The 19,714-nt window shown below is 28.0% G+C and overlaps 2 protein-coding genes across 8 annotated transcripts; both read right to left on the bottom strand.

Annotated features, from left to right (window-relative positions):
* Positions 1-321: 321 nt before the first annotated feature.
* TP53INP (Tumor protein p53 inducible nuclear protein) lies at positions 322-9,241 on the bottom strand. Of its 3 annotated transcripts, none has more exons than XM_085479453.1 (4): positions 9,047-9,241; positions 4,159-4,325; positions 3,099-3,574; positions 322-2,942 (listed from the first exon to the last, which is right to left on the bottom strand). In XM_085479453.1, the coding sequence occupies exons 2-4, from the start codon at positions 4,307-4,309 to the stop codon at positions 2,796-2,798; spliced, it is 774 nt and encodes a 257-aa protein (XP_085335579.1). In that variant the 5' UTR covers positions 4,310-4,325; positions 9,047-9,241; the 3' UTR covers positions 322-2,795. The 3 variants fall into 3 exon arrangements, with proteins under 3 accessions (XP_085335579.1, XP_085335578.1, XP_029163799.2); XM_085479452.1 differs by lacking the exon at positions 9,047-9,241 and adding an exon at positions 7,626-8,441; XM_029307966.2 differs by lacking the exon at positions 9,047-9,241 and adding an exon at positions 4,686-5,564.
* Positions 9,141-19,161, bottom strand: LOC114935226 (uncharacterized protein F13E9.13, mitochondrial). 5 transcript variants are annotated; one of them, XM_029307965.2, is made up of 7 exons: positions 19,015-19,161; positions 13,159-13,242; positions 12,532-12,614; positions 11,428-11,568; positions 10,745-10,944; positions 10,370-10,497; positions 9,141-9,488 (listed from the first exon to the last, which is right to left on the bottom strand). In XM_029307965.2, exons 3-7 carry the CDS (start codon positions 12,550-12,552, stop codon positions 9,286-9,288), a joined length of 693 nt encoding a protein of 230 aa, XP_029163798.1. In that variant the 5' UTR covers positions 12,553-12,614; positions 13,159-13,242; positions 19,015-19,161; the 3' UTR covers positions 9,141-9,285. The 5 variants fall into 5 exon arrangements, with proteins under 5 accessions (XP_029163798.1, XP_085335575.1, XP_029163796.1 ...); XM_085479449.1 differs by lacking the exon at positions 19,015-19,161 and adding an exon at positions 13,328-13,571; XM_029307963.2 differs by lacking the exon at positions 19,015-19,161 and having other exon boundaries at positions 13,159-13,571.
* Between the last annotated feature and the right edge of the window lie 553 nt (positions 19,162-19,714).

Below are 19,714 nucleotides of genomic sequence, written 5' to 3'. Positions count from 1 at the left end.
AAAAAATAAATATAAAATCAATTCTTCTATATTTAATATTTAATAGATACATTATTTGTGAAAGTTTATAGATGATTAATAATTAAGACTCTTACCCTTAAAATTAACATAAATTTTAAGATTGAGTAAAGAAACTAGAAGCAAATCATGTACATTATTGTACATAGATTAAAGTAGAGATTAAAAATAACTTACTTAAGTTTAAAGTAACTTAAAAGAAATAAATTACACATTATATGAAAAGTAGATACGTTAGACAGAATATCACTATAATTTCTGTTATAAATAAATATAGAAAAATCAATGATTTAAAAAGATTCGTTCGAGATGAGAGGAATCCTTTATTTTGAACACTATGCCATCGTAATATGTTAATAATAGGCAACTATAAAACGGTATATATATATAATACAATTGCGATATATTCTTCATAGTGCATCAATCTGAGGATCCCAAAAGGTGTGTAAATAACGCCCAAGGACTTGTGAGAAAATCCGAGGAAAGAAAAAGATGTAATGGAAAATGAATACTAATTATATATCCATTATCCAAGAATCTGAAGAAAATTCAGATGTGCAATTTACATATACAGGTCCGAAAATATCATCCAAGGATGTAATTCCATCTAGGCAATAGAATAAAATTTCAAGGATCTCTCAGAAAATCAAGAGCTCAATCAATTCGCACATTTAGAAATACCTCGATATAGACATTTTTTTTAATTCGATAATTTAAATTATTTATATACGTCACCAAGTACATTTTGTGAAAATTTATAATATAATGTACATATATATATATATTTAAATATACATATAATATAAATGATTATATGTTATTTATATTATATAATATATATTAAATATATAATTATACATTTTTTTAAATATATTTTTATATATTATATTCAATATATATATAAATATATATAATATATAAAAATATATAATTTTATAAGAATTTAAATCCTCAAATTCTAAATGTTTAACGCAATTTAATGATCCATGAATCTGAGAGCCCAAGAATTTTATGACCAAACGGACATAAGGAATTATATATAAGATGCGCAAATATAAATCTAATAATAATAATTATAATATTTTTACTGAGAACCAAAAGACAGACTTTCAGGGCTTCGTGCATGCCATTTGTGATTTGGTTCGTATACATACACTTTACGCACATTGTCATTTAATCAAATAAATAATAATTAATAGAGTTTTAGCAATTAAATGAAAGATTGGACAGATCAAATATATCTCTCTTAATGATACTGATATCGATATACGTCCTTGTGATATATCTTGTCCTTGTGACTGTGTTTGCTCGAGGACCCTGTTAACCCTTTCACGACGGAATTACGTTTCTCAAGTATTGTTTCGGTCAGCTGTACAAGGCCACAAATTTTAAAAAATTATTTTGTACATTAATATATTTTCTCATTATTTTTCTAAAATACATTTTTATTGAAAGAAAGTGATAAGAATTTATTCTTTGTGAGATTAATTCATCAACACTTTCAATATATTAACTATAGAGCTTCATCATTTCTCATTTCCATGTTTTTTTTAATGTGGGGGGGTAAGGAGTTTTACTTTATTATCTTTATTATTAGAAATAAATTGGGATTAATGTAATTATTCTATTCCTTAACATAATGATTGCATTAATATATGGAGTTTAAAATATGTATTGTTCTTGTGTAAAGATTTCTATATAAAGAATCTTGTATGAAGATTTACATGAAGGGGAGGGAAGAGGATCTTACGATGTCAAACATTTTCTTTAAATTGTATCTATGATCATTTTAGAAAGGGTTAAACATGTCACTCGTATTTTTTTTCTAGAAAGGATTAAACATGTCACATGTGCCTTTTATCATAATCACCAAATGTACACACTTCCTCGCACGCTTACGCAAACAAGAACGCATTTGACAAGTAAAATTTCGTCACAATGAACTCCGAACCGATCGAATTGAGATTGTTCTGAGCAGCAGCATTTTTGTGTATAAAATAACTTCTTACAAAAGTTGCAATTGACTCTTATTTTCGTTACAGCAATTATTTTTCCTCTGCTGTGCATATATATTATATTCTCATATATATGCTATATTATTATTTGAATAAATAATAAAAATAAATTGAAAATTATACATAAACATTTGGACACATTTGTAAATTTTGTAAGACACTTTGTCATTTGATCTATAACTTGCGACATAACAATGAACAAATCAAGTCATCTAGTCCTCGATTGAGAGTCTGACCTCAAGTCATTTTCTGACTTTTTATTAATTGATTTAGCTCGAAGAATTAGGCTGAATATACTCGTAATGTTTATTTTCCATCGCTAACGGAAAAATGTCATTGAGAGTCGTTTGGCGTGTCATTAAATTACAATTACGCGTACAACAATCAGCCATTTTTGCAGAATGTATCAAAAGATTAAAGTGAATTCTACAACAATTATTACTATAAACACTACTCCGTACACATATACAATACATATTCACACGCACGCATTCAATATATAAAATCTAATATAATGGTCAGACTCTCATCTGAGAGCCACTAAAGTGTCTTATATCGGAGAAGTTAATATTTTACATCATCGATAAAGAAGTAGCACATACCGCAAAAAGGATTTTGTTACTCTTTCATCGATGATAATTCTTGTAAATACTAACTTTTGTCATTGCAGCGAAATTTCACCGAGTAATCTATATTTGTCATTGCGTTGATCGTCGCGTTTTAGGAAGAAGTTTAAGTACAGGTTGACCTGAGATCGGATGACTAGCATTTTCGGTTGTTATTGGCGCCGCTGTGACAAACGCGCAAACGGTCTTGGCGACGTAGCCGCTTGCCTTTTGCCTGACGCGCCTTGTTGCTCCTTTCTAAACGGGTCCTCTTCAGGCCCTGAGTCGAGCGTTTTTGTAACACCTGCGAAGACAAGAGATAGAGTGAGTTCTCGATTTAACAACATTCTCGATTATAAATGCCTCGAATCATCGATTATGAGTCTTCAAGATAGCTCGCACGAGTGCGGATACGTAAGTATGTAAGACTGCAGTAATTTGAGAAATTCTTCAAGTTTACCTCCTGAGCTCGTTGCTGAGCGGACCGGAGCTGATTTCCGATCCTAACTCCGTTATTATTGCTATCTGATGCGGGCAGTTTGTCGTTGTGAATGGCTTGTAATTCCGCGACAACTCTGCGGGACAATTCGTCGATGTTACTTCGGTCTAGACTATCCAAGGACGTAGACACGGTACAAAGCGCGGAGGACGTGGAGGACGAGAGATCAGCTGGCGGCGCCGGGGGGACATTTTGAGGAACGTCGGCGGTTTGTCGGACATCGACGTCCTTTTGGTCCTCTATCCATCTGTCCGGCGAAGGGGGTGGAGTGTCCGGAGTGACAGGGGGAGACGTACCCGAGACGACGGAGTACACCGACATGCTAGGATGCTCTATCAGCAGATTCTCCATAGGAGAAGTTGCCACTTTAATGGGCCCTTCTTGGGTGAACACTGCCGGTGGCATTTCATACCACGGCTCCTCCAGCGTACCCTCAACTGAAAGAAGAGGAAAGAGAGCACACAATCAGTCGAAAAATCAAGATGAGCGTGAAGCATAAAAATAAAAGGGTAAAGAAGAGACTGAAGATTCAAAATTCCAAGAATAATACTTGAGAAAAAGAAATGCTCGAGATACAGGCGGAAAGAAAAATGTTGTAACATGTTGAAGTGTACATATTTAACAGTATTTTATTCGCAGTAAAAATTGCAGAAAATAACTGCGCATCATAAAACGCTTTATTATATACATAAACGAAATCTCTCGTAGATAAGATATTTTATGAATCAATAATAAAAATGATTAACTCGTTTTATAAGCGAAATCCCGGAAGTTACAACTACATTTACATTAATTCTTGTACAACAAACTCATAAAGATATTAAATGAATAACTTATTGTGAATAATTGAATAATGACAAAAGACACTATTTTAACAATCTTTTTATCACACGTAAATATTTCTAAGAAAATCTCGATTAAAATTATAAATTAGACTATAATAATCTTTCTCTCCCTCTCTCTCTCTCTCTCTACATACATACAGTTTACAATAATTACCAAAAAACAATAAATTATGTACCAGTTCGGTCAATGAGGATCCATTCATCGTCCTCGACCTCCACTTGCCTGAATCTCCGCATTATCCCTCGGGTTCGAGGATCCTCTTCGAGCGAATCTTGTGTGCCGGAATAATTATTTCCGAACAAGTAACCGACAAAATTACCCAACATCCTGATCGTCCGATGTCTGTAATAATAAAAATTCTATATCAATATTGTGTTTATATATGTATATAATTATTTATATAAATATATATAATTCAAATAAAATAATTTATTTCAAACTATTTACTTATAAAATTATTACTTTTTTAACTATTATTTAAACTATTATTTAAATCATTATTTTAATAAATATAAATAGTAAAATTAAATCATAAAGTGGCATATAAACTTTATTACTTTATATAATGCCAGTTTAATACTTTGATATCAATATTATATAAGATATATTTTTGTCAAATATTTTCTGACAAAAATATTATATAATATAATATTTGATATTTTTTTATAGATTTGCAAGCAAATGGAAAAAAATATTATGTACAAATTCCAATGTTGTCATTGTTTATCCTACACTGGAAAAGAGAAGAAAGGTTGAGAGGGCAAGAGGAAGACAAGGCAGAAAATCGTATTCTTAGACACTGAGACTTCTAAAGATTCTAAAACAGATTCTTGGATCCCTGTATTTTGACTCTAACTCTATTTCTCTTCTCCACCCTCTCTCTCCCTCTCATTCATTCTGTTGTATAATCTCGACGCGTTTTCGTGGGCGCGCGAGCGAAGCGATCACGACGACCTTGATCTCGAATTTGCTTCTCTCTGGTGCTAGAAGGGCAACGAGTCCTCTCTCAGCCAGTAGTTTTCCTCGTTACATATACCACGTGCCAATTATATAATTATAAGTATACGAACTGACACAAATGTACGCGCTTATAACTCATTTCTCGATGTTATCTTAATCCAAGTGGCGTAAGTCCTCTTTCAGAGGCTTATTATTAAACCTGTGTTTGAATACACATTCAATAATGCACAAAAGTACATAATAACTCATTATGATATATGCATGTTTAAACGAGATTTCATTTATTCGATATATATATGTATATGCGCGCATGGATATAATTAAGTAGATAAAATTAGCTTCAAAGATTCTTTTGATGTGATTCCTTTTGGGAAAATATTGAAAAAAAAAATATATATATATATATTTACTTCTGCATTATACAACACACATACAGAGACAAATAGCCAAACACATCAACAGACAGATGCAATATAATCAATAATATAATCATTGGAAATGTTATCATCTTTTGATAATCTCCCTAGTTTTTTTTTTAACAGATAACGTAATTTTTCCGCCTTCTGTTTAATTTACTGAAGATTATTTTTTTGTTAATTGCAATTTGAAAATTATTAATGTGATTTAATTTTTGATTTAATAATTTAATATAATTTAATTAATAAGATTATAATTTTCGAAAAAGATTCAAATAATAAAATAATTACTGATAAAACAAATACAATAAGTACTCTCTAAATATAAGTACTAAAAAATATAATTATAAAAAATATAAATATTTACAAATAATATTACTATAAACAATAAAAAATAATATAATTAAAAATGATATAATCATTATATAATGTTAAAATAATAAATTTGCAATAACTAACCGAATTAAAAATATAAATTAGGTTTTTTATAAATATGAACAGCATTTGTATATTTATTCGAAAGAAATTTACGATGAAAATGTAAATGTAATAGACTTAGAATTCTTCTGCATATCAAATCATGGCATTACACCAACGATTTTTTTCCTCTTAACGGTAATAATCTAATTGTAATAAAACTCATATTTGTACGTGTATGATATTATACATGTAAAAATATATAGATTGTATAATTTATTCTTGCAATATCATCATCCTGAGTTATTTCACAATTGGCTGAATGACTCACGTCATTTTAAAATCTGAGCTATTACCCGACTAGCGCGATATACTAATATCTAAAAGATTAAAGTATACAATTAAACTCCCTCTGTTTTTCTCTCTTCGTTATCCAAACATTCAATTAACGCAAAAATGAAGTTAAATGAATCGTACGATAACAACGCATAACGAAGTGTAATCGACCCTGAAGTCGCCTTTCCACTGCTAATCCATCTCTAATTAGCATATTTTTTTAATGAAAAAATCTTATCATGAAAGATATAATGCAACAATGAGATATATAACACAAAGACACATTCACATAACTTTCTCCCTTCTTCCCCTCTTCTCTCTCCATCCCCTCTCCCTTCTTCTTTCACCTCCCCTCTTTCTCTTTCAGTAATCACAACTTGGCGTCCTAAACTCAGAGCTGTCTCGTCCTTAATGTTTTTATATAAATTTTTTCCTACATTTGTGTCTATTTCCACGCGCAATAAATTGTATAAAAAATGATAAAAAAAAGTTTACACAAATATAAAATAAGAAAATTCGTTAATAAGACATTTTTAAGTAGCTATCCTCATATATTAGTCGATTTTCGCAATTATTTTCTTTCGTATTTCTCTACGAGATATAAATATAAAAAATGTACACTTTTATCAGATGACGTCAACAACTTGTTCTTCTCGTTTCTCAAATTTCGTGCTTACGAAATCGAAATAAATTGATTTATCGATAAAATTAAACAATTAAATCGTGAAAATTCGCAAAAATGGCTCTGTGCGATCGGCCTGTTTAATCGATCGATACTCCAATTTGCCATTTGCCTCAGTTTTCGAATTTTCCTCACATACACGGATACATGCGCATACACATATATACACCAGCCGCAGGCAGATCGTGTAAAAGAGTTCGCAACACGATAAAGAAAGTAAATAAATTCGACGTCAAGCCATTTCGCTATCGTCCCACTTGGCCTCGCGCGTGAACGCCTCACATTTTCCTTCCTTTCCCGAATTTCCCTCACTTTCTCGTACCATATAACCACCCATCGTACCATGGCGTAGCTTCAACTGCACAACAACAACAACAACAACACAATCGTGAAAATCATCATTCGAAAAAACTTATGCCTATTTTTTTAGGACTATTATATTCGTAGTTTTCCTCATCTCTTATCTTTGAGGTCTCCCTCACACTAGATTCAAGCGCGTCGATGATCTCCAAAACTGTATGACAGAACGCGAATGACAGGAGAACTGTCATTGTCGTTGGTGTCTTCTGACCAGTTACGTCAAAGTACGTCAATTCTGATGTATACCGTCATCGCTGTTACACGACGCTACACAAAGCTTACGGAAAGCGGAAAAGCGACACACATATACAGACACACATAGTTTACCGCTACGTTATAGACTAGGGAAAGTAGAGAATGGATATATATATATATAGAGAGAGAGAGAGAGAGGTGTACACAACATAAAAATAAAAAAATAAAACAAAAAGAGGATGGCACGGAAAAGAGCTTGCGAAGCGATCGACTCGCCTGAATAGTATCGCGTTTGAGGAGCCGTGGTAGCAACTGCTCGCCGTCAGCTGATTTCGACTGTTGGCTGGCTGGCTGGCTAGGCAACCGATTACGAGGCACTGTGCGGGGGTGAGAGGCGGGGTTAGTGAGGAACGGTGGGGAACGAAGAGGGAATATAGTTTCCCGATAGCGGGGGAGGAGGGAGGGGGTGAGAGAGGGGAGAGGCAGTTAGGCGCAGAGTTGGACAGAACAGAAATGAGTTGCCTCAGTTGCCTGGGTGAAGAAGGGATTTTAGGAATGGGGAAAACGAGATGTGGAGAGGGAGCCTTTCCTTCCCTCACCGTCCCCTCTTCTTACCTCATCATCATCGGGCCGAGCATCAGCCGAGGGAATGACGAGGGTTTATAGCGTAGGGGGAAAGACAATGTCGATGCATGGGATGAGGGAGGGGAGAGAGAGAAGAGAGAGTGGGATGGTGGGATGTACTCCATAGAGCGATGTCAGGGGTGTATTTTGACGTGTGTGCCTGGTATAGATCCGCGGAGTCGATACGTTGCGTTAGAATAATGATTTTTTTTGCCCTCTCCTTCCCGTCTCTCCCCTCCTAAAAATGCTGATTCCAATGGTTCGTGGATTAAACTATGAAAGAGATAGCCTTTTGATTTCGTATTGATGTTTTGCGCTTTTGCTTGCAGTTCAATTTTTGTAGAACTGTTACTTGGATCGACCATCTGTTTATTTAACATAAGGATCCATATATATCGAAAAATGACGAAATTTGAGGAATGAGAGAAGGATAAGTGATCCGCTTAAAATTTATTTGTATTTTGAGATAGAAAAAAGTAATAATATATATATATCTATCCGATATTTATAATGTATTTTTCGTATTTATTGATCTTGAATACTTCTGCAAAATATTTAAGTTTGTTTATAAACTCTATCTGCGATGTGTATATTTTGACTTTATCTAAGAACATATACATATATTCTTAACGTGCGTATCTAATAATTCTGACATTTACAAATGTTTTTGCGTTAAGAACTTAAAGATAAGATTATTCTTAATTCCTAAGAATTTTTAAGATTATTCTTATCATATGAATTCTAAAATTTTAAAATCAATTTCACGATTACTCTAAATATTTCTTCTTGGCTTCGTCAAATCGTTAAATCCTCAAATAAAATTTGTATTTCTAATTATTTATGTAACTCAATTTAACATCACCATGTTTTGCACTGTCTCATTTCGCAACTCTTTTATTTGCAGATCATTCGTCTCATCTATCTTTCCCTAAACTTTGTCACGCTTCAGCTTTGCAAAGCCCAGCGTTAGCAATGACGGATCAATGAAGTCTATGTTCTAGAAGAGAGCAGCTCTTTCGAAACACACAGCTCCTCTATTGCTATAATATACAAACTTACGATACTAGACTTACATTAGATACTCTCATTAACGTTCCTCAAAATTCCTTCTATCATGAAAAAGAAAACGATGAGTTTTCTTATTCGATCGATATTTTCTTCGTCCCGTGTGCCGCTGCGACTTTCGAAGGTACACGAAGCGCCAGTTTCGATATTCAGCCCTGACATCGACGGAGCCAATCGAAGGTGGAAGCTCGCTCAGCTGGTCGAACAGCTGCCGGGTTTCTGGCTGGCTCGACAGAATCGCGTGTCGTCATAGGCGCTGCTGGCCTTTTAAATGTCCGACAAGAGCCTGGACTCTCTCCGGATCGGGCGCGTTTTCCCATCGGCCGCCCGTCTTCAGGTACGAGCCCACAATCAGGGCGTCCGCCGCGTTCGAGTAATTGTCCACGTTGTCCAACGTCACACCCGAGCCGATCAGCAACGGCAGCCTCTCCGCGATGCATTCTCGCACTTCTGCAAAGCGCAATATGTACATGTTTTCTTTTTCTTTTTTGGTCCTCACTAGGTCGACATAAGTCTGTAGCTAATGCGATATCAATATAATATTAATAATATATATAAAAATAGCCATAGAAATTATTATGACATCAAAATGACGTAATTTGACGTCAAAATGACTACTTTTGCTATCTGGAGTTGATATATATTTTTATATTTAAAATTCATACTCTTCACAATTTATTTTTTTTATTTGCACTCTGAAAAAAAGTTGTTAACTTGACTAGATCGTTCGACTAAATACTAAATTAAATACTATTTTGTTAATTGAATATATAGAAATATTAAAATTAAATATAACATATTAAAATCTAACAAAACGTATATTTGACTTAAATACTAATGTTTAATTATCACAATAATAATTTAGTTGAACAGTTTAGTCAAGTTAATTTCAGTGTATAGAGCGCAAAATTGAAATTTCTAATTAAGCGTTAATTTTCAACTCTACGCATACGTGACAAATATACGAGATAATAGAAAAACAACGCAAGAAAAAATGCTAAGAATATGGAAACTAGTTAAGAATAAGATATCGATCGTTTATTTTTATTTAATTTTTTCTCTGTAAAAGATAAGCTTAATATAGATAAAAACTAATAAAGAGCTTTCGTCACTTTAAGATCTCAAATATTTATATATATATATATAAATTAATAAAAGCTAATTAAAAGATGTCGTCGCTTTAACATTTTAAATAACACTTGTATATAAATACCTGATATATTTGTGTATATATAAATATAGCTTCTATTAAAATTCTTGTTTCCTTTTCTTTGGAGTCGCACTTATATTACATGAAGATTCTAAGAAAAAAGTTTAAGAAAAAAAGATACCTGAAAGATCCCTTATGCTTACTTCCTCTCCAGTTGCGTTACCGGTTAATATAACGCCGTCAGCTAAAAAAAATTCCGCAGCTTTTACCGTCTCCGACAGGCTCACGTCGGAAGTAATCGCATGCGAGCTGTAAAAATATCAAAGAGAAAGATGACGAAAAATAGAATGTTTACGCAAAGCTTTATTTTCGCGATATAAAATTACGGGAGGGGAGAAAAGCGTAACGTCAGCGTATAATTATTTCTTGTATATATTTAACACTCTTAACCGGAGAAATTCCGAGATTTTCCTTATATGTTATTATTAATATTTTTTTAATTATAAAGATATCCTTTCATCTATTTTAAATTAGCTTAAAGCTCAAATGATCTCACCTGTGTTTTTTCTTGACATCGGCAAACACGAGAACGTCGCCTGCGTCAATCTGCCTTCTGTATCTCAATAAAGTTCCGGCGTTTGCATCGATAAAGCCTTCATCGGCCATGTGGGAGAAGACGAATCCTTCGGCTCTAATAAATTGCAATTCTGCAGCCTTGGCAACTGCGATCGCTTCCTTGTTGCACCCTGCGAGAATCTATCAAAGCAACATTCGATAATTTAAAAAAGCTTCTGACAAACGATTATAAACATTAATTGTAAATATAAGATACAATATAAAGGTATGTTAAATAAAATATAGGATACAATATATATTAAATAAGATATAATTAAATATTACATCGTAACTTGACATTAAGTTAATTTAGTAAATTTAACATTAATTAAATCAATAAAATTTTAAATAAATTAATACATATAATAAAGACAATTCTACACCTAGTAATTTTTTATAATTAATTTAATTTCATATAATTTTAATATAATTAACTAAACACATGAAATCGATATAATTCAACAGCAATTTGATGTCAATTTATCATTTAGAAAAATTTAGATAACAAAGCATTTATAAATTGATGAATTCGAATTTAAATTCTAAAGAAACGAAAAATAATATATATTAATAATTATATATGTGTGTGTGTAAATATATATATGTGTGCAAATTTCTTTTTACCTGAACACCACATGCGATACTTTGCGGCACAACTTTCCTAACTTCTGAACAAATTCTTGTCATCATAGTTGTAATCTCCGGTGATAGATCTTTCTGCCTCACATAGGGAATATCGTTCATATTTTCAATCAGTATACCATCCTGGAAAATACATATGCATTCAAATTGATGCGCAATCGCAGGATACGTATTTTCAATTCAGAAATCAAAATATAATATCATATAGATTTATACTTTATTTATTATTTATATATTAAATTGCCAATTTTATAAATCAATATTAAACATCATTGTAATTTTAATTTCAAATTATAAATCTGTTAAAGCAAAATCCACTTAAATATTAATTAAATGAAGATTTGATTTTTTATTTATATTTTAACTTTTTAAAATTTAATTTTAAAAACTTCATATTTTAAATTGCTTTGTGATTTTCATTTTGTGTGAAATTTTTTATTCTGTCGAACATTTCGGTTCCAATAACCGCATTTATATGTTATATTTGAGAATATTATGACTCAACCTTATCACAAATTAAATCATTAAAATATTGACAATTTTACGTCTTTGTTCTTATAAAATACTTAACATTGTCTAGTTTGCTTTATGAGTTTATTATTCTGGAATGAAATAAAGTTATTCTTTAAGATTGGAATCAAAAGGAGACTTTGTTCATTTTGATCTAACTGGCAGTCACAAGAAAGAGAACAATGCATGCATTCACATTCGTACTAAAATTATTAATTAAGTGCATATACATTTATTATCTTATACATGGAAAAAATTTGACTTTAGAGAATATATAAGATAAATGTTGTAAAAAATTTAATTTCTTAATTTGTATTTTTTTTATTGATTTAAGTCACTATAAAGCTGCTAAAAAATTAGAAACATTCACACGTAATAAAAAATTGAAACACAAAAAGGAATCACTTTTTACGTGCTCGACTCTCAATTAGCCTATTTCAATTGTTTTATAAAAAAAATTCAATTCAAATAAAAAATCCACAAATAAAAAATATTACATTCGATAAAAAACTCAAAATAAATCTTGAATATTTTATATATATAAAACAATATATTAATATTAAAAAAAGAAATTACCACGTAATATTTCGCATACATCGATGCCTCCTCCACTGCATTTTCCACGATCTTCTCGATGCAGCCTTTGTACCTTGGTGTTCCTGAACGCATATATTAGCATACACATTATTCTATCCAAATTAATAAAAAATAAAATTAATATTACAAATTATTAATAAAAAATATTTCTACAGTTTTTTAGAATATTGCAGAGGAAAAAGGAATCGAGAAAAATAGAGAAATAAATTTGCTGACCATTAATCATTTGAAAAGCGATTAGATAAAATCTAATTATGGTCGAGTTTAATTATTATTACGCGATTCAAAATCAATTGCGCGCTAAATATAGAAAGATCGAAGTTTATGTACCAGGAAGCGCTCCCACGTGCACCATTGCTATAATCGAGCAAGGTTTTGGAAATAATTTTCGGAATCTCAGCATCTCAAAAGTGACAATAAATAACTGAACGTATACGTATACAATCCGGCATAGCCAAACAAAGCCAAACGGAGCGATGTCGCAACCAAAATACAACAAAATATATCGCTGTGGCTGGCGATCACGAATCAGCTGACTGCTGCGTGTAGTTTAATACTTATTTACTCTCTTTCTCTCTCTGTCTCTCCTCCACGCGCTGTACTTACATCTTTTTTTTCGTATCACGTTTCTTTGTGTACTACCATGCTTCTCTCGGTCCCACACGGTTAAGTCTGACTATTGATGTGTGCCTGTGTGCACATGCATATAGAAACATGTATATGCACGTATATTTTACATGTGAAATATTACAAATATATATACATATATATATACCAAAATAAATAAATAACTTTTAAGGGTCGACAGGTCGGTCAGCCAAACTCCGAATTGATGTTGGAGACCTCGCGCGGTGACAACGCGAAACTCCGATTTCAGTGTTGCCAACGCCGAGAAACCAATTCTCAGGTTTTATGTAGTGGTGCATGTCTGTACACGTACATACACCATTGCATTGCTCACGCGAACGCACCGTAGAGAGACAAGGACCGATAATCACGTGTTCTCCTTGTTCCTCTACCGTGCCGGTATACGCGAGATGCCGCCTGAAAATGGCCTTCCGTAGCAGAAGGCAGTAGCGTAGCAAGGCTAATAAGTACCTACTTTTTGTAAATTTTATATATGCTTATGCACATATGTGCGTATATATATATATATATATATATATATATATATATATATACATATATATGTATATATATTATATAAGGAATATGTTGATTATTCTTGATTTCTTTTTGATTATTGATGCTATTGTATAATTTGCTCCAAATACTTATAACGTGAAAGAACGTTGAGTAATGTATAATCAATGCAAGGATGTTCAGTATATATCATCCAGTAAATTAGAGTTCAAATATCAAAATATTAATTTTTTTATAATATATATATATATATATATATATAATATATATATTGGAATATAGAAAATTGATAAAAGATATATTTCGGCGATTTAAAAATTTTTTAATATATTGAAAATATTTTTACTACATACACTATATATAAGTGTAAAATAATTCAGAAAATAAATTTAATAAAAATCTACATACCAGCTGTGTGCATGTGTGCAATTGATTTATTACTTGAAATTTATTTACGAAATTATTTTGCATTTATATATTTATAGTGTGTGTAGTTGTAAAATAATTAAAATATTTTCAATATCAAATTTTTAAGTTTATCGCCTATATAAAAAATATATTTCTATGATTTTCTATATTTCAATATATTATAAAAAAATTGATATTAATATATTTGAACTCAAGTTTTTTACGTGATTAAATATTCTTGCATTGAGCCATCATACGTTACTCGTAAGTTTTTTCACGTCATAAGTACTTATGTAGCAGAGAGAAAGAAATGAGAGTTATACGCAATGTAACATCAATAATCGGAAAAAATCAAGATAACGGTTGTCATATCTGTGTATATATATATATATATATATATATATATATATATATATATATATATAAACTTATATATTATATATATATATATAATATTTCATTTATTTATAAAATACATTTTCAATTCATATTAAACCTGAGTGATATTTTCTATATGCTTATGCTATCCTCCGATCTATCCCTAACAAATTAAGAGGTGTAATTGCATTATTATCATCAATTATTATCTTATACTTTTTACCTCTAATTTCTATAAAATTTAATTCATTATCATTTTATCCTTTAAATCAATATTTATTTTGAATTTTCATTAATATTTTTATTCTATTAACATGAGCAGGAGCTCAACCTATTGAAATACCTTTTATCATTATTAGACAAATTTTATCATTATGTTACTTTCTTTATTTTATCTTATTACCTTTCCTAATAAAAATTTGAGATTTAATTATTTTTAAATAAATATTAAAAAATTTATCATTATAAATAAATTTAAAATATTAAAAATAATTATATTTAATACTTAAATTTTTTATAAATTACTATTAAATTAAGGTAATGATCTTGAATTTAAGTTTATGTTTTGAAAACATATTAAAGAAATTTTAATTTTTTATTAACTTTTAAACATTTAATTTTTTTTACTAAATTATTATTTATAATATAAATTTAAATCCAAAAATTAATAAAATATAAACTAAAATTATTGGTAAAATAATTTTCCAACATAAATATATTAATTCATCATATCGTATTCGAAGAAGTATTCCATGTATAAAAATTACTATTCTACATAAAATATTAATTAAAATAAAAGTTAAAATTATTGAATATTTTAATAAATTTCTAAATATATAAATTCTAATTAATCTAAAAAAAATAATTATTCGATATTCAGATAAAAAAATTAATGTAAACCCACCCCTAAAATATTCAATATTAAACCCTGAAACTACAATAATTCTGACTCACCTTCGATAAAATCTATAGGACTTCGATTTAATTCAGCTAAAATCCTAATAAAAAATATAATAAACAAAGGATATAAAACTACTATATATCATAAATAAAATTGATAATTAATAAAATCAAAAAAAGAATACCTCTCTCTTATTAATATAATAACTAAAATAATTAAAATAAATCTTACTTTAAATGATAATATTTGTGAAACTGATCGTATTGCCCCTATTTTTGAATAAATCGAATTAGCTGATCATCCCATAAAAATTATAACATACCCTCTAATAGTTATAAAACAATTATTAATAAAATAGAATAATTTAAAAAATAAATATTAGTAATGTAAGGAAATACTAATCATATTATTATTAAAACAAATCTAATTATAGGACATAAAAAAATTATAATTAGATTTATATACATAAAATAATTCTTTATTAAGTAATTTAATAGCATCACTAAAAGATTGAAATAATCTTATAAATCCCACCTTATTAGGTTCTTTACGAATTTGTACATATCTTAAAATTTTTCGTTCCAATAAAGTTAAAAAAGCTACCCCAACTAATATAATTAATAACAAAATTAACAATCTTAATATATTTAACGCACTATAAAAATATAATCTTAAATTTTGACAAATTATTACTTGTATAATTTTTTCTATTATACATCATTTAAATTCTAAATTTAATACACTTAAATTCTGCTAAAGTAATTTTATTTATTTACATATATTTAATCAATTAAATTTATTCATTAAAAAAAATATAATTTGAAAAAAAGTCCTTTCGTACAAAATTTTCTTAATTTTATTTAATTAATTAATTTATTTTAAATTTTTATTTACATTACTTATATCTATAATATTTATTTAATTTTTTTTTAATACTTCAACAATTCAAAAACTAACTCTATTTAATTTTTTATTATAATTTTATTTAATTAAAATAATCACACACACAAATCATATTAAATTTTTCATAAATATTTAAATTTAATTTTTTTTTAATTTTAATAAATCATATTAAATCATTAATCTTTTCAATGTAAATAAAATATTTTTAAATAAACTAAAATTTTTTTATTTTAAATACATTTTCCAATATATTTACTTTGTTACGACTTTTCTTACAAATCATAATTAATAAGAACGGCGGGCAATTTGTACATAATTTAAATATAATTCAACTTATAAATTTTTATAAATTTACATTTAAATCCTTTTTAAATAATAAATTTAAATATAATTTACAAAAAAAAATATTTTTCAATATAACTCATCTAAATCTTAATAATTCTACATTTTGATTTGAATTTAATTTATAATATAAATTTATAATTAAAATCTCTTAATTTAATTTTCAACAATATATAAAATATTTATATTAAGTTAATCCATTTGTGGATTATCAAATTAATCAACAAGTTTTTCTAATATAATAAATTACCGCCAAATTTTTTTATTTTTAATGCTTTACATTTAATATTTAATTAATTTTATTTTATTTAAATAATAGGGTATCTAATCCTAATTTTTTTTAAACTTAATTAGAAATAAATTTTCCAAAATAAATTTTTTTTATTAACTAAAATTATTACATTTCACTATAAATAAAATTAAAAAAAAAATATTTAAATCTCCTTTTTATATTCTTTAAATTATTAAAATTATTTATTCTTATCATCAGTTTAACCGCAATTGCTGGCACCTAAATTTATTAATAATATAAATAAAATTATCTATTATAATTTTTATTAAAATAATTATTTTAAATATTAATTAATCATTAAAAATTATTTAAATTTTTAAAAATTTTTTTATAAAAATTTATTTATATTCAAATTTTATAATTAATTTATAGAAAAAAAATTATTTCCCTACCTTATTCACTAATTTATCATATTTATCTAATTCATTTATTTTTTAATCAATATATAATTTAAATTAATATTAAATTTAATAAACATTTAATTTATATATTGACTAAAAAATAAATATGACATTTCCTACCACATTCACTAATTTATCATATTTATCTAATTCATTAATTTTTTTATTTATTTATAAAATACATTTTATAAATAAGTAAAATATTATACAGACAATTTATTACATAAATTTTTTTATAAATATAATAAATTATTTATTATATATATTTTTATTTAATTATTTATATAATAATTATATTTTAATATAAATTACGCACACGGATAAGAAATATTTTACATTTGCTCATCCCATATAAAAATATAAAAGTAATGGAAATTAAATTTTACATTAATTTATACTAGTATTATGAGGTAGTTAATACATGAAAATCATATAAGATGAATTCTGTACATCGATTAGCATAATATGATCACAAGTCAATAAATGATTTTGCTAATATATTATTTTGAATAAAAATTAAAAAAATATAAAAACAAAAAGAATGAAATTAATAAATTTTCTTCATTCTTTGTTTTCTTCTTCTATTAATTATTTTTTCTATTATTTGAATAAAAGATGTATCATGTGTAATAGATTAAATAGATAGATAATTTATATAAATATATAATTATACGTTTTGAAATTTATATATATATATATATATATATATATATATTAATTTCAATATATACATATATTAAATTATTATTTATCTATTACATACGATACGCCTTTTATTCAAATAATAGAAAAAATAATAGAAAAAAACAAAGAATGAATAAAATTTATTCATTTTATTTTTATTTGTTTTTATAAAATTTTTATTCAAAATAATATATTAGCAAAATCATTTATTGCGACTTGTAATCATAATATTACGCTAATCGATGTACAGCATTTATCTTATAAGATTTCCATATGTGTTACTACCTCACAATACTATTATAAATAAATGTGAAATTTAATTTGCATTACTTTTATATTTTTATATATAATGAGCAGATGTAAAATATTTCTCATTCGTGTGCGTAATATATTGGTTTTTGTATTTATACTGATTTTACACATATCAAATGCAAGAGAGACAAAGATAGAATGATACTCTCTCCTTGTCAAGCTGTCAGTATGTTACCACGAAAATTTCCCCATGAGTATAGATCTAGTGAGATTTGTTCATCCCAAATATTACATAAAAAGAAGTTACGTAGCTTCGTGAAATATTTTTTAATATATTCTTTATATAATAAAGCAGGGAGACAAAGAGTCAAATTTTGCATTATTGCTCTTAAAAATTTATAATAAATTAAATACGATCTCGTGGCTAACCCAACCTTACCCGCTGCTAGCTGCGCATCTCCCCAAGTTATTATGAATTTTATATTTATATCTGTTTCCAAAAATCGATCTTTGTCTCCCTGCGGACAATCCTACTGATTAAGAATATCCGTAAATTAATAAGATTCATTAAGTATTTTGGCTAATATATGGGTGATGAAACGAATCCGTAATTCCCGGCCGGCCGATAGCGTCTCCACCATGTCGCCTGTCGACCCTAATATTCAATTTGCGCAATATAAATCTAAATATTATATATGAAAGAAACTATTGAATAAATCAGGAATTAGATAATTTGAGAAAGAAAATTGAATACACACACACGTCCTTTTATATTGGTCGAACGTTGAACTTCGAATGAACAAGTACTACACTTTCGACGCGCACGCGCAGGTGCGAGAAAAGCAGAGTGCCAACTTAAAAAAAGCGGTCTTTTTGAAAAGTGCCAAATACGTCAATTTTTTGAAAAATATTAATTTATAAATACATTTTGTTTCAACATAAAATTAAAATATAAGTACTATAAAAGATATTAAAAATTTATTAATTCCTGAGATTTTCTAGACACATGTATGAATGGCATAATTTTTATTAGATACAAATATATATTTTAAGCATACAAATAAACATTCTTTTGCAAGTTTATGATGTTATGTTTCATAATTATTAATTTATTAATTAAATAATAATCGTTCTTAGATATTTAACTGCAGAATTTCATCAGTGCCCAGATAGCCACAGTAATTATTATGACATCATTTTGACATCAAAATGATGTCATCATAATTACTGTGGCTATCTGGGTGTATAAAGATATATTAATAATATATAATAAATGTATATAAATCTAATAAAATAAATAAGCAATATGGAAATATTTTAGAATAAAAAATATTTCTTATATTAATTATTTATTAAATTATATAAAAATTTTGTTAAAAAGTTTTGAGTCAAATCCTTCAAAGATATTCAAAGAAACATGAAATGGTTTGAAAAAAATTTATTATCTAGTAAGAATAT

This window comes from Nylanderia fulva, unplaced genomic scaffold (genome assembly GCF_048542155.1).
Source record: "Nylanderia fulva isolate GAGA-0341 unplaced genomic scaffold, ASM4854215v1 Scaffold12, whole genome shotgun sequence".
In the NCBI taxonomy this organism is placed as follows: Eukaryota; Metazoa; Arthropoda; class Insecta; order Hymenoptera; family Formicidae; genus Nylanderia; species Nylanderia fulva.
The sequence above is the reverse complement of the archived record's forward strand: the minus strand, read 5'-3'. Positions and strand labels throughout refer to the sequence as shown.